The sequence below is a fragment of the Mizuhopecten yessoensis genome, unplaced genomic scaffold (assembly GCF_002113885.1).
Source record: "Mizuhopecten yessoensis strain PY_sf001 unplaced genomic scaffold, ASM211388v2 scaffold10751, whole genome shotgun sequence".
Classification (NCBI taxonomy): Eukaryota; Metazoa; Mollusca; class Bivalvia; order Pectinida; family Pectinidae; genus Mizuhopecten; species Mizuhopecten yessoensis.
In genome coordinates this window covers 736,880-753,308 of record NW_018408703.1, presented here as the reverse complement: position 1 = coordinate 753,308, position 16,429 = coordinate 736,880, and the positions used below count along the sequence as shown (strand labels likewise).

The 16,429-nt window shown below is 34.5% G+C and overlaps 1 protein-coding gene across 2 annotated transcripts in view; it reads left to right on the top strand.

The window, feature by feature from the left end:
* The window catches only part of LOC110462123 (cilia- and flagella-associated protein 91-like), an 18,225-nt gene extending 4,009 nt beyond the window's left edge, over positions 1 to 14,216 (top strand). The window contains exons 8-19 of one of the 2 annotated variants that reach the window (XM_021515961.1): positions 349 to 444; positions 998 to 1,059; positions 1,283 to 1,465; positions 2,695 to 2,834; positions 3,081 to 3,197; positions 4,132 to 4,149; positions 5,978 to 6,049; positions 6,242 to 6,388; positions 9,932 to 10,153; positions 10,746 to 10,894; positions 11,495 to 11,586; positions 12,419 to 14,216. In XM_021515961.1, the coding sequence (XP_021371636.1) occupies positions 349 to 444; positions 998 to 1,059; positions 1,283 to 1,465; positions 2,695 to 2,834; positions 3,081 to 3,197; positions 4,132 to 4,149; positions 5,978 to 6,049; positions 6,242 to 6,388; positions 9,932 to 10,153; positions 10,746 to 10,894; positions 11,495 to 11,586; positions 12,419 to 12,570 (1,450 nt within the window). In that variant the 3' untranslated portion in view covers positions 12,571 to 14,216. The remainder of the gene's footprint in view (positions 1 to 348; positions 445 to 997; positions 1,060 to 1,282; positions 1,466 to 2,694; positions 2,835 to 3,080; positions 3,198 to 4,131; positions 4,150 to 5,977; positions 6,050 to 6,241; positions 6,389 to 9,931; positions 10,154 to 10,745; positions 10,895 to 11,494; positions 11,587 to 12,418) is intronic. The other variant, XM_021515962.1, reaches the window with a different exon arrangement.
* Positions 14,217 to 16,429: the final 2,213 nt, after the last annotated feature.

Below are 16,429 nucleotides of genomic sequence, written 5' to 3'. Positions count from 1 at the left end.
TGGGGGGTGGGTGGGGTGGGGGTTGGGGGTATTTCTTTGGGAGGAAACCCAGAGTACCCAGAGAAAACCCATGTGGTCAGGCAGGTGACCCCATACCTTTAAATGTCTGATCAGGGAATCAAACCCGGCCGCCTTGGTGAAAGGCAAGTGCGCTATCCACTCGGCCACCCATAGTGGTACACAGTAACTTCTTTAAACTGTATCGTTGTCCAGTAGCACTTAATAACAAGCTGCAAGAATTTTGTGTTACAACATGAAATAGGAAATATGTTTTTACACCTTTGACTTTTGATAACTGTTGAATATATACATTTGAATTCACACGAAGATACTTCATTTAAATTTAAGGTTACAAGAAGCCAGACTGGAAGTATTGAAGGACCTTCTGAAGAAGAGGGAAGAAAACCATCAGGAGCTGAACATAAAACGTCTCGACAAAATCTGGTCAGTCCTATTTATAGAAGTTCTTACTACTTTTTCACTTTATTCACACAGTAATGGTAATTATCTAATGAACTTCTTTTCTCATTCTACAGTGTTATGGCGATCTTAAGCATAGTCCATTACTTAAAATTCCTTTAACTCATTCACCCCTGAATTTTCATAATGCACTGTTCCAACCTTTGATTTGGATGAGCTCAAATGTGTCTTCAGGGGTGAATGAGTTAACGTTAACTCAATTAAAGTAGTTGATCCGCGAATCAATGTATGAAAAAGAAATAATGTGTCGGAGCATAGCTAAAGTATTGAAAATAAGGTTACAAGGAATGACTAAGAGGTAAAATATTCATATACTCTTTGTGTTGTTTTCTATAAGTGATGTCTTAACCACATGGAGATGAAACATTCATTACACCTTAGGGAAATAGTAGAAAATATCACCTGGAATGCTTGAAGATTTTTTTTTATCAATGTGGTCCTGACACATTCTGATGGAATTTTAGAATTAAGATGTGAAAAATGATCGACTATTGATGCTATTTTTGTTTTTATTTAGGTCAAAGAAACAGAAAGAAAAAGAATCGAAGATAAAGAAAATAAGAAATGAACACATAAAAAGTAAGTAGAATAATGACTACTATATATGTACTAAAAAAATAATTGGCATGTTAGTAGCATCTTCCTCTTTCATTTATATTTTCATTCAACCAAATATTTGGATATCTAAATCATGTTTCCTTAAAAAGTTCCGGAATATACATGTTAGAGAGAAAATAAATGTAGATTATAGCTAATGAAATACTGAATCTTCTTTATAAACATTTGATTTTGTAATTTTTAGCGATACGAAAGCTAACTGGCAAAAGGAAGCAGGTTGAAGGAAAGCTGGAACGTCGCGACGTTATCCAGGACTTCTCCAACTACGGGTCTCAAACCTACGCTCCTCTGACGCGTATTGGGATGTTTTTGGATCGAGGATCGGAGCAGTATGTTGTTCGGAGTCGTCATATCAACACTTATCAAGGTATATAAATTTTATTTCTTTTACAACAATTATGAAACAAGTTATTACAACTTATAATCTTAATCACTCTTGTTGGCCCAGATGTTAGCGGGTTGTGGGGGTGTGGGTGGGTGGGTCTTAATGTGGGAGGAAACTAGAGTACCCGGAGAAAACCCCCATGGTCGGTCAGGTGACCCAAAACCTTTTGAAATCCCATCGGGGAGTTGAAGCCCGGCCGCCTAGGTGAAAGGTGAGTACGTTATCCACTACACCACCTGATCATCCATATGTATCTTGACTATTAATTTCGGAAAAGTTTTAACTACTGTATTTATCCTGCAATAAGCCCGGGGGTCAAATACGCTAATTCTGATGTAAGGTACAAGTGTGGGCTTGCTACATGACAGTGAAATAGTATGTGCTCTACTGAACTGTAACGAACATGGATGAGCTTATTACCGGGCATCGGATACGGTAAAATACAAATGTATTGCTGTCTGGTAATGGTACAGTAGAATGTCCAGTGCTAAAGCAGGATATGTTAACTCATTCACCCCTGAAGACACATTTGAACTCTTCCAACTCAAAGGTTGGTATTGTTCACTTTGACATTTCAGGGGTGAATTAGTTAAAGTTGGTTTCATTGTTGTTTATGAGTTACCACTAACCCTCCACCACTGGGTCGCAGGTTCGAGGCCTACGTGGGGCAGTCGCCAGGTACTGGTCATAGGTCAGGGTTTTTTTGTCCGGGAACTCTGGCTTTCCTCCACCACCAAAACCTGGCACGTCCTTAAATGACCATGGCCCACTTGTATAAAACATCTCAACTCTTGAGATTTCCTCAAGTCTAAGATTTTCTGAACTTTGAGATGTTTTATACAAGTAGGACCATAGCTGTTAATAGGACATAAAACACAAACAAATTAAACCAAAAGTTTATGAGTTAAATGTTGAATGAATAAATTTGTACACTAATATAAGAACATCATGTCAGTTTTGCGAATTTCCCACTCATAGTGGTGATGGACATAGAAAGAGTTGAATAATGATCATTGTGAATTTCCATGCTGTATAAACTTTCAGATCCTTATAACAAAATGTTGATAATTTCGTCAAAAATTGCTTAATCTGGATGTGAACGTGTTGTTCCTATGGTTACATAATGATATTTTGTTGTAGTTTCATGACTCCTGTGTTTTTTGTATTTACTGTTGTACAATGTTGATCAACGTCTGTTTATCTTGTTTCAGGCCTGATTGAACTTGAACAATCTCTGCCCGACTTCGTCCTCAACCCAAGGATCAAAGCACCCAAACCCAAAACCGTCACAAAAGCTGGTTTCATCAAACGCAAATACAGGAAGCAGCGTGAACTCATGGACATGCATGAGGTACTTTTATTTAAGAGTTACACATCTCACAAAATTTTGTAGAAGTTTTAAATACACAGATTAGGAGAACAAATTTCCTCGAAATTGACAAAAATAAATCTCCTAGAAAAATAATTGGTTTCACAGTAACTAAAAAATTTATTTTGAGCTCTCAACTTCTAAATATTATCTGATGTTGGTAATTACTGACACAAATCCGAGCTGTAAGATTACTACATATCTTATTCTTATTTTAACAACTTTCAGTCCCTCAAAGCTGAAAAGGCTAAAGGGGAAGAGGAACCAAAACCGTTACGGTTCCTCCAGAAAATAGAAAAGCCGATTCCCCGTCCGCCAACACCAGCTGTGGAAGTCCCGCCTGAGGTAAGCTCAGTGACCGTTTCTATAAAAGGGTCAGGTTGTCCCAATAACTCATTCACCCCTGAAATTTTATAATGAACTATTCCAGCCTTTGAATTGGAAGAGTTCAAATTTGTCTTCAGCGGTGAATGAGTTAACTTGTGCAAAATAATGGAAAATATTCCCAATTTATAGCAATTTTATTTAGAAGCTGTACGAAGTAAGAATCTGTGTTATTATTTCAATCCAGTCTATGTTTTGGAAAACTACATCACAATTTTCACTATTGACTGGAGAAAACCAATCTATTAAATGAAAAATGTATTAAATTTATTATACATAAACATTAAAGTCTTGTCATACCGTCAATTCTCCGGTAGAATTCAACTGTGACAGTAAAACTAACAAAGTAATTGTTAAGAAGCGATAACCCTCAGTGAGGTTTCAGATGTGATGGGGTGAATTATAATAATGTTTGAGATAAATATAGATTTTTGTAATTAAACTAAATCTTAGATGTAATTAATTTTAAAAATGACATCTAAGAGGTAATTAAGAATATTTCAAAATAGACTTCATCAAGGGGAAAAAAGCATTGTACATGTACATGTAAAAAAAGGTTTTTTTACCAATGTGCATATTTTCATTAAATATTAATATAAGATATTATTAATATAAATCTTATATAAAACTAAATCAAAAGAAGTTCTACTGATTTACAAGGCTTTAAGAATTTATTTCAAAATTTAAATTCACTTTAAAAAAAAATACATCTGATAACTATGATAAGATATATCTGGAAAAAATATGATTGCTCATCTGAATTACTGGCGTTTACGAGAACTCTGCACATTTCTGGTAGATTAACTGTTGTGAATGTGTCCAGTTGAGCAAAAAAACATTTTGATGTATGAATTGTTTCCACATCATAAAATGTGAATGTTAATTATGTTCTCAGCAACAAAAGATGGTGGAGGTATATACAAATATTTTGATGCTGCTTGTTTTGGTTTTCTAAAGTAACATGTCAGCATCCGAATCATAAATCATTTTTTCATGTTCATCAAGTTTATTATAGGTACCCAGGTGTTCATTGATTTAATTTTTAAGGTATTCATTTTCAACCAAAATTTTATCATAGTTTGTACAAAGGTCAAGTATGAGAATACCTTGGATAAGATCTTATTTTAGGATTCCGAGGTCACTGTTGCTATTTATAGATCAATTACAAGGCTTAAGGGCATTCATGTCTTATAGAAATTTTCTAGGTTCAGAATAACATAAAATGGTTTTATAAGTATTGTTTACATTAATATATACCCGGTATACATATTTTCATATCCATCTTTTCATAAAAAGAAATCATCAAATTTTGTTTCGTGTGAATGCTTTTCTCATTTACTAAATATATCTATGATTGAGTATACAAGTTACATCTAGTAAGCTTTTTAACCAAGTCATCATATTGCCATCGTAGCAACATCTAGCATGATCATGATTAAACATATTCACCCTTGAAGACACATTTGTACTCTAACAGTTCAAAGGTTGGAAAAGTTCATTATGAAATTCCAGGGGGGAATGAATTAAAACCAAAGTTTATGGTAGTGTGGATCACCAATTAATCATATCATTATTTTGTAATATTTCATAATATCGAATTTGAAGTGTGCATGTGTACTGTACTGTGCGTTTTATAATACCATTACATAATGTTAATAAAATGTATCACTTTGAAGAAATTAATGGGGAAAAAAATTAAAGTATTTCAACGCCAGACAAATTTACTTTTTTATTTAAAATTTGTAAAGGTTATTATGTCGGGAAGAGCCAAAAAGAAGCAGAGAATATATATACAGTTAACACATCACAACCAGACTATCCCTCGGTAAAACTAAGATTAAACAAACATTGGTGAAATAAGAATGGTACTACTGACAGTCAGATTACCTCCCTTGGTTCTTATTTTCATGCAAGCTATGCATGATCAGTTTTGAAGAATTCAGTATTCTGAAAATGTCTGTATTTTTAGTTGCATGCATTTTTGATATGAAACTATATTCTAAGTTGATATGTACTTGTTTTCAGGTTTATAAAACTATTTAATGACCTCAGTAAAAGTGATTAATTGTATAGCATTATTAACCCTTTCACCCCTATGTAACTTTAGTAGACTCTACCATGCATTGATCTGGGTGAGCCCATTACGGTTTACAGTGGTAAGGGTTAAAGTATATATATTACTGACACTGTTATAATAAACCGATTTGATTGGGTAGTTCTGTAATGAGTAAAGATGGGATATAACCCAATATGATCGTGCATGGGTGCACTATTTTTATGCCCCCCCACCAACAACATTATTTCCTGGGAGACAATTATACAAATTATATCCTCTACCCCCTTCCTTACAATTGTCATATATCTGGAATAGCCCTAATCAACTGCTGTATACCAGGAAATTAAAATAATGAAAGCAAATATGAATACTTGCTGTCACGTACAGCATTCCACATAAAGTAATTATCGGTACATGTGAAGGACAAGTTTAACACATAACCCTTTCACCCCTATACAACTTTACTGAACTCTACTATGCATTGATCTGGATGAGTCCATTATGGTCCACAGTGGTGAAAGGGTTAATGAATATTTGGCTGGATGGTAGGTTGTATAGGTTTCCAGCTTAAAGTTTGTTTTAATGAAGATGACAACGCTCTATTGGTAACTTTGTGTATGGTATTTATTCTGGAGAAACTTTAACTTGCCATGATTGACATATGAGGGATGTTTTTGTGTTTTAGGAGGAAGAAGAAAAGGAGTTGGCCATTATCTACTTACAGAAGGTCATTCGGGGTCGTGCCATACAGAACATGGTAAGTGTCAGGTGCTGTACTAAGGTGCAAGCACTTGATTTTTTTGATTTTTTTTTCGTTGTTATTTGTTTTCATATGGAATATTCTATAAATTGAAGGTCTGCATCATGTAAAGGATTGTAATGAAAAGAAAAAAGTTACAAAATTGTTATTTGTTTAATTGGAGTACAAGGATCTGCTTTTGTTGACCAGATATTTGAGGGGAAGGAGAAGAGGACAGAACTGATCAAGGAATTGAGGAGTACCCATGCTCTACAAGACGCGGAACAGAGCCTTAAACACCAAGAGAAACAGGCCACCCTCGCACTGCAGCGACAGAGGAGACTGCACGAACACAAGGTCAGTGTGGTCGTGTATCTTATACTTTTGTATTACATCAAATCAATACCATTGGGGGGAATTAAAATGGCCAATTCCAGCTATCAAATTGTAGCAATTTAAAGGCTATATCCAGAGGTTAAAGTGCGCACAAGTCAAGTCTAGGTACTGAAGTGTAATCGAGGCCACATCCAGGGGTCAAAGGGCAACACGGGCAAAGTCAAGGGGTTAAAGAGTTACATAGGTCATATCCAGATGTCAAAGAGTAGCACAGGTTACATCTAGGTAAAATCCAAAGGCCATAGTAGAACACGTGTCATGTCCAAAGGTCAAGAGGTCAAAGAGAAGCATAAGCGACATCTAGATAAAATCCAAAGTCCAGAGTGTAACTGGCACCATGTCCAAAGGTCAAAGGGTAACATATAAACCACAACCAGGTGTCAAAATGCAACATAGACCATGTACAGGGGTCAAAGGGTAACATTGACATATTGGGGTCAAAGTGAAATATGCTTACAAGGCATATCATATAGAGGCTACGGCTGCAACGATATAGCACGCGAAGATATATCACAATATTTTGAATACAGTATGTTACATAATATTGCCAGTGACAGCCCAAGCTCGGCATACATGTCAAAAGACGTGAATTGTGCAAATTTTTTAAGTCTATTTCAAGTTGTAGTATTTCCATTACAAATTTGCAACATATCTTTTCTCTTTTCTTCTACTGTTGCTATATATGTATGTTGATAATGTGACAACAGCATTGTGATACGTATCGTATCATGGTGTTAATGTATTGTTGTAGCCCTAATAGAGACAGCGTTTCAGGCTTAATGTGCTAGTTGAAAGTCAAAACAAATTATCGCAATCAGAATCAGCATGAAACACCAAATTAGATAGTGAAAACAAAAACAGATCATTTTGTTTGTTACGTAATTAAAAAGATGTTATTTTCGTGTTGTTCTTGATGCGAAGTTTACCTGTCCAAGGGTACTATAGACAGATGGTGTTTCGTAGATCAATATGTGGAGTGTTTATGTGAAGCTTAATTTGTCCAGTCTCTTGTGATCTATTATTTAATGAATCGTCTTTAGAAACGACAAAGTGTTGTCGACAAGGAGTTCAGTTGGTATATAAAATTTTATAAGAACAAAAATAGGGGGGGGGGGGGGGGGGGGGGGGAGCTGTTACTACATTTATCTAAACTCCTAAATATTCAAATATTTCAACATTGATAGACTCAATATTACAATTAATATCTGAACAATCAGATTATCACACACAACCCAGGGTTTAATTGAATCAAGATTCGTCAATTGATGCATGAATTAAACTAATTGGATTTTTCAAAAGTTCAAATAGTATTTTCATATTTTATTTCTAAATGGGATCATTTTATAAATCACTCAAAGAACCTTTATGTTTTTACTTCAGTCATGGTAATTCAAAAAAAAATTGATCCAAGTTATAGATTTGAAGAATGAAAATTATTCAAAAAAGTAATAAAGATATTAAGAACAAAATAAATTTGAACACTTAATCTTTTTATGGTATTTATCCTCTAATAAGCCCAGGATGACAACCCAAATGCGCTCTGACAAATGTAGTGACATCATAAAGTGAATATTAGCCTGCTGTTTCTAAAAATAGTAACACCTAGTCAATATTACAAATCACAGACCTCCATGTGATTACAATCAAACCAATGAGGATGTAGCATCATCTAATATTGTATTTTATCATATTATCATCTATCAATAAATCACTGATACTCAAGTATAGTATTATTGTATTTAAGTTCTAGAGTTTTGATACAGAAAATGCCTCTTACTGACATAAATTCAGGGGTCGACACTAACACTTGTCCCTTAGTCCTGGACTAGTAGATTTCAGCAAGGACTAGTGAATCACCTAACCTAACTGGTCCTTTGTACTTGTGAAAATACGGTTATAAAAGAAAAATATTTCATTTTAAAATTTAGAAAGCTGCTAAAAATAAGATATATTCGTTGGATGATTGTCAAAATTTTCCTAAAACGTTACCGTCAATTACTTTTGATGTTTCTTGCTGTAAATCAATTTTTTCCTTATCAGGAAATCTTGGACTAGTTACATTGACTCTGGACTAGTAAGCAATCTATTCAACTAGTCATGTGGACTACCTAACAAAAACAGTTAGTGTCTAACCCTGATAAAAAAAACTGCATTTTTTTTCGATAAACAGCCGTGTGTATTATCAGAGGTTTTGTTTATCTTTTAGTTGACGATCAACGCTTGGTCTGTGTTTTCTCGTTTTATGTTTTTAATTACTCTTTAAGAGAGACATTTGTTGGACCTGGTCGATGTTGCTTTTACATAATTGATGAATTCAATGTACCATTATTGACAACTGTACCTGTGGCTGGCTACAGCCATCACTTTACAAAGCTTTGTTAGTTTACACAAATGTTTACAATCAAGATTTTGTTTATAAATGTTATTTTAAAGTTTAAACTGCATTTTATTATATATATTTTTTATTCAAAATGTATTAAATTACTTTCAATATCATCTTTTGATTTAAAAAAAAAAAAGTTATTTTGCAAGGAGCCTTTTTTTTTTACAATTGATTATTGTGGGGTGACATTTTGTCAAGCTAACAAGTTCTTAAAAACCTGCACTCATTCACCCCTGAAATTTCATAATGAACCATTCCAACCTTTGAATTTGGAGGGTTCAAATGTGTCTTCAGGGGTGAATGAGTTAATGGAAAAGAAACACAGAAAAGAACCCCAGTATGTACCGTTGGATATACTTAAAGCGGTAGTAGAGTTGTTAAGAATTTGGATCAGTGATGATATATGTCTGGAAGAAGGATTTAGTTTATCATACAGCCGAGTGTCCCAATGCTGAAATAACTTCTGTGACTGTTTAATTATAACATCTGACATTTTGAAGTGTTTTCTGAATAAATAATATCAAAACTACATTTATCCAGAAAAAAAACATGGTAAAGTTACATCTTGTTATACTGCTGTTACATCTTGTTATATTGCCGTTACATTTTGTTATACTGCCGTTACATCTTGTTATACTGCCGTTACATCTTGTTATACTGCTGTTACATCTTGTTATACTGCCGTTACATCTTGTTATACTGCTGTTACATCTTGTTATACTGCCGTTACATCTTGTTATACTGCCGTTACATCTTGTTATACTGCCGTTACATCTTGTTATACTGCCGTTACATCTTGTTATACTGCCGTTACATCTTGTTATACTGCTGTTACATCTTGTTATACTGCCGTTACATCTTGTTTTACTGCTGTTACATCTTGTTATACTGCCGTTACATCTTGTTATACTGCCGTTACATCTTGTTATACTGCTTTTTGTTTTCAGTTTTCTTAATCTTTGGGTGTGACAATGAAATTGTCAATTTCTAAAGAGAATATTCAGGACAAGTCCTACTGTAGCTGTTTTAAAAGTTCGTTGAAGTTTTCCTATGATCTTCAGGATTTTTGTGATTAAAAATTCATAATGATTTTGATGTACTGACATATCTGTAATCATTAGGAATTCCTGGTGGACGAGTCGATGAGTCAGCTCGAGGGATCGAGTATGGGCGACACCTATGACTTCCTCAGCAAAGAGTTGATTCGCCTACAGGAGGAGAGGAGGATTCATGCCTTCTCCATGCTCGCGGAGCGTCAGCGCAGAATCAGGGAGGCTGAGGAAAGTGGGCGTCGTCAAGTGGAAGAGAGGCGAAGGAGAGAGGAGGATGAAGTCTTCAAACAGGTTGGTTGAAGAAGAGTATTGTACACCAGGAACCTTTTGCCCCACGCTGGTGAAATCTGTTTTTTGCCAAGTGTTAATTTCGCCCTACACTTTTATTCACTGTGTTGAATATGTTGTTTACTTATGTTTGCTTTAAGATCAATTCGCCGTCATAACGGAGGGCGAAAAAGGCGAAAAGTTAACATGCGGCGAAAATTTCCTGGTAAACAATATAACAATTATATACAAACAGCTAAATCAATTACTATTCATCCAATTTGAATCTTGAAAGCAGTTCTGGTAAACAAAAAACACATGTAATTTGGATTTCATGGTCACTTTGGCACAACCTTAACACTACCTAAAATTAAACTATCATAAATAAAAAAATAAAAATTCAAGAAAGGCACTTAAAGAAATTACATACTTAGATAACAGACTTAGTCATTCACAATGCCAGATAATGTTCCATATTGTGAGAAATCCAATCGCCACACTGAAATATACATTTGTGTCTTTAATTCAAGACTAGAAAGGAAAAAGATTTCTACTGTCCGATCTATGCCAGTGTTCTGGGCAAAATAAACAAAATTTGTTTTTGTGTTGTTTCCAGGCGGTCAAAGTTCACCAGATCAGCGTTGATACGTATCTAGAAGATATCATTCTGGGCTCTATTGACAAAACTGCCGACATTCAGGCTCGCAGCGAAATCTCGGAGAAGGCGACGATGATTAACGACCTTGCTTATGAAATGGAGGACAAGTAAGTTATCACAGAAGTTTTATCAGTTGGCCTTAGGCATGTATGAAATACACAGAAGTTTTTTTTGTCTTGAAGGAAAATCACCCTCAACATTGGCATAAGTTAATTCCAATTCATCCATCATTAAGCATTTGGGTGTGCGTGTAAATTATAAGGAAATTCCTGCTCTAGAAACACAAAAGTCTCGATTAAAATTGTTGCAAATTGATTCCAGTTTATACAAAACTGATATTTCTGTCCATATAAAGATTGTCAATGTAAACCAGATTTTAACACCCACTTTACTTACACTATTTCAATATTATACTTTTGAGAAATGCTTCAAATTTACACACTTTTATGTGTGTTGTGGTATACCTTACAGTAACACATTCACCCCTGAAGACACATTTACACTCTTCCAATTCAAAGGTAGGAATAGTCCATTTTGAAATTTCAGGGGTGAATGAATTAAATTGCTTAGTTAATATGTAATTGAATGTTTGCAAGATTATTAGATCCAAGAAATAAGTATTTAAAAAACAACATGCTATAAAATTCTATACATACTCCATAGGAGAATTTTATAGAGAATAACCATAATTAATTTATTTTGTACAGACGGACAGAGCTCCAGTCGTCGGAGATCGTGGCTGATCTTGTTCACTGTTTCCTCATCCCAGAGGTACAGAAACAGGACATGCGAGAAAAAGGTAAGGCTGCTTAGTACATGGTGGTTTTTTTTAAATTACAGGTACATAAAAGATTCTCAAATGTATATATCAAGGCGTTTGTAGCTAATTTGTTACTGCATCTTGTAAGACCTTGGCCTCAACTCACAAAAACTTTACTGAATACTGTACATGGTAACCTTTCAGGGCTCACACTGGTCTTAAAAAATCAGTAGGCAAAAAAGTAGCCATGTGTGAATTTGTTTTTAAACAGTGGCTATACTTTCTCAGCCTCCAACCGTTACGGATGGGGGATGGGTCCTCCATTAAAATCATTCAATTTTTTATAATTTTTTGAAGCGCAATACTGTTCAACATCATGTTTAAGGTGTACTCTTTTGGATCTTTTAATAATTTCAGATTATTCGCTTTAACTTTAAGAAAATATGACCTAACTTAAAAAGCTTAAAATTTGCACCAGAACTTGTAAAATTCTTTTCAAAAGAGGAATAAATCAGACTTGATCTCATTTTCTTTAGTCCAGTGAAATATATGCCCTATGCTGGTTAAATCCCAAATTTGCATGGTGTAAATTTCTCCCTACGCATTTAATGACTATGTTTATTATGTCATTTATCTTGCATTTTCTCTAGTGATAACATTGTCCTGACATTACATCGGGCAAAAAATAAGTAAAACTACAGCAAAAATGTCCTGGTATACAGTACAAGATTTATTGATGCCATAATATGATTATAAAAAAAGTACAAAAATATCAAGGATTGCTGCATTTCCATTATGATCAAAGGCAGACATGTTTGACAAAAACACCAACTTATAGTAATGTAAATTGTTTGTTTTGTGTTTTAAACAGTGAGGAGAGATCAGAGAAGGTACCTGGTGGCCGCTCACAAGCAAATTGTAAAAGACGGAGATGAAATTATTGACATGAACGCCAAACCACCAAAAACTGCCCCAAACACTGCAAATGTAGTTCAAACTCCGTCCCAGGAGGAACAGAAATAAACTTGTAATTAACTGATATACTGTGAACTGTCTGGAACTGAAATCATTCTGTTGTTCAAATATGGATAATAGTTTTAGTTTTCTCAAAAGGAGACTTCATTCTGTCGAAATCCTGTTTCAATTTTGGAGGGTTTTGGATGAGAAAAAGGGAGAGAACTGCGAATATTAGCGCCTTGAAAGCGATTCCTACCCTCTTGGCTTACACCGAGATTGTAATATACTTAAATAACTATTATCATAACATTCGTTAAATGTTATGAAATGCAGCACATACAAAGAACATAGCACCTGTTTATGATGTAGTACAGTATTGATTGGGTTTGGTATGGTTCTGATGGGTCAAGTTAGCATATCAACCTCCAATTATTTCATCCAAATTTTTTACTAAGATTTAAAGTAAAAATGTTAATATGTTCTAATGTATTTTAAATCTCAACATGCACAGAACTTTGTATGAGATGTAAAATTACAATTCAGAAGTATTCAAGAATCATTTTGGTGTAGAAATTGTCAAAAATTTCACATTTTATGCTTTGAACACAAGGGAAGTAATAGAGTAATACAAATGGGACGTAATTCAGTAGTGCTCCGTTATCAATCAAAAGGTTCCATAAACTGGGAGTTAAATGGGACTTATTGAAAATTGCATTGTGAAATGAAAGCTGGAAATTTTGAACAAGTTCCTGGTTGGTTTTTGGAAATTCTTAACTTCACTGTCAATATCCACTTTAGCCAACAGTTTTGTCAGATTATAAAAAAAAAAGTAAAAATATGAAAACAACTTATAAAGAAGAATATTGGTTTGGTTATAAACAATTTTTTGTGTGTGCTTTTTTATGTGAATTGTTGAATGACTTTTTCACATATGATACGAAAATACACTCCAAAGAATAAAAATATTGACAATTTGATTTTGAAGCCGTGATCTCTACAAATGATTCTAGGGATTTGTACAGTGCTTTAAAGAGATAGATTGGTTTTATTGACCAGTAATAAAATACCTGTGTTTATATTTTTATTTGTCATTGAGTGTGTTAATGTTGTGTTACTAATGCCCTAGATCTGTATTCACAACCTGGGCTGTATTCCGTCCATAATGTTATTTATGAATTCAAGCCACATCCTCAATTTTAGTAGATATATTAAGCTAACCCGGACCCCTCCCGGCTTCCCAATTTTCCCCTCTTTATTAGGAGTAGTCAATACAGCTTGCATAGGTATATATTGGGTTTGATATACTATCATCCACATCATCTATTTATGTCACGTTTTTCTTCGTTCTAATGTTTCAAGTAAAACCATTCCACGAATGCTTGAATAAAGATCAAGAATGTTGAAATAATTTGATAGCAAAAAACAATATTGAGATGTATACATCACTGCATTCAGAAATGTTAATATTTTTTTTATATATTTTATTGAAATTGTGTGTATATATGTAAATATTATTATAACTCTATCTGTGATAATGGTATCTGTGGAGATACTATCTTTAATAAAACAATTTTGTACATGAGTGTGCAGACAAGCCTACTGATGTTTGAAGCCGCACACACTCTGTATTGTAGCCAACAGCTTTGTGACGGGTCTCCTATCACTACAGGCTGTGGATGTACAAACCTTCAATAAATTATGTGCAACAACCAGAAATATTTTTGTATTTTGTTGAACAGGTTCATTATATAGCGTTAATCAGTTAAGGTAAAAGATATTCCATCTTTGCATATTGCAGAGTTATCTTCTCTTGGGAGCAGGTATTGATTGTTATGTCATTGGTTTGTGTGAGAAAATTACGTCGTTTTCTCAAAAATTGATGACTTTACTCTCACAAACAAGAGAGGTAACAATCAATACCTTCTCCCAAGAGAAGATAACTCTGCAATATGCAAAGACGGAATACCGACTGCACCGCTGCCCAAATCTGTAACAGTATTACAATACCTATATTATTTTATTTTTAAATCATACCAGGGAAACTTCAATGGAGCAAAAACAATATAAAGGAAGTTTTAACCCTTTCACCACTGTAGACCTCTGCATGAGTCTACTAAAGTTACATAGGGGTGAAAGGGTTAAAAAAGTGTTCTGGAAGTCAAACTGAGGCTGGACCAGACCAGGTCCTGTATGCATGAAACCATTCTCATGCTCAAGAATGGATTTTGTACTCAAACAAACTCACTTAAATTATGTGACACGGCCAACAGGTCAAATGTAAATATTCAAAAAAGGTAATCGGCTTTGAGTCTAATCAAAATTCTTCAAACTCATTGAGTTTTTTATAAATGTATCTCCTGAACAAGAAATTATGGCTTAACCCTATCACCACTGTAGACCATAATGGACTCATCCAGATCAAAGCATGGAAGAGTTTACTAAAGTTACATAGGGGTGAATGGGTTAAGCAAAGAATATGAGTTTTAGCTGATAACCGTTTCATGAACACTGGCCCTTGACTTGAACCCTGGCCCTCCTATCACAATACAATCCAAAATGAGCTGTCTGATCAGGATAGTTGAATTGCAAAGTCCAATTACAGTTGTTTCCAAAACCAAAGCAAAGGGAAGTTACTGTAAGGTGGCAGTACCCAAATCGGATCACTTTTTTCAAAAGTACTTATAAATAAAAAAATGTGTCAACAAATCAGTTATAACAATGATGCAGTCTTAGAATAGATAGCCATGCACCATTTTTTGTCTACAGATTATTATTTTTTAAGTTCAGATAGCCCAAGAAAACGTAAAATGTTAATGTTTGGCTACGTTTTTAAAAAATGACTGTACTCTGTTTTGGACTATAGGAATAAATTCACAGTATAGAAATACTTTTTGTCATATTAATTCTAAAGGTCATCATAAAATGTTAATATACTGACAAAAAAATATTTATTTGAAGCGTACGACACTGCAAAATTCAAGCCTTGATCCATTTTGGGTCCCGACATTCGCAAAAACCGGAGACACTGATTGGTGGCTTCAGAGCGTTCTATAAATATCTCAAGTGAGCCCCGGGTGCTTGTTTCGTTTGTAAGAACACCCATCGATATTCTTCCTTTGATACAACCATAAATGTATATAATTCCTCCTCAGATTTTTCAATCCAGCTATTGATTCATGTATTTTCTTATATCCGGTGTCGTTAACCTTTTTACAATAAAACTTTCTACTGAACAAATTTTGTCAAAACTTAGTGGAATTATCAGCACACGGTCCGGACTATTTTTTGCTACTTTGGGACCAATTTTAAAACCAATATGATTGCCATGACACCCGTTTTGAAAAAAATATTCGAAATTAACTCTCAAACTCTAGATCTACTGGTCAGATTTCAACAAAACTTGTTGGGAATGATCACTGTTTAGTCACTTTATATGGCAGTCATTTTGAAAATCTTTATTTTTTATTTTTTACACAAACAATTTTGCCAAAAACATCTGGTCAAGTTTTTCTTATTGTGAGGCTGATTTAATCATATTGGATATCTAATTTGGCTTTCGGTACGATCAGAATTCTGTAAAAATTATTGATAAATGTCATAGAGGTAGTTCTTTTAACTGCCTCTTCAAAATTTCGCCGTTTGATTAGGTCAGAAATCTTGTGTGAACGTTAAGAATCGAGAACCTCTTGCTCNGGGGTTTCAAAATTTCCAGGGAGGGGTTTCCATGTAGGGAAAAATTGAGGAAAATGGTGAAAATACATGATTTTTAAAGAAAATTCTCAGGGTGGGGGGGTTTCCTGAAGCCCAAAAAACCCCTCTGTATCCGCCACTGTAGACGATGACAGGGTCCTTTGAGGTCTAGCAAACAGACAGTGATAACGGATGTTTAGGGCTTTGCTCGTGTCACTGGACACAGGAAGACCCA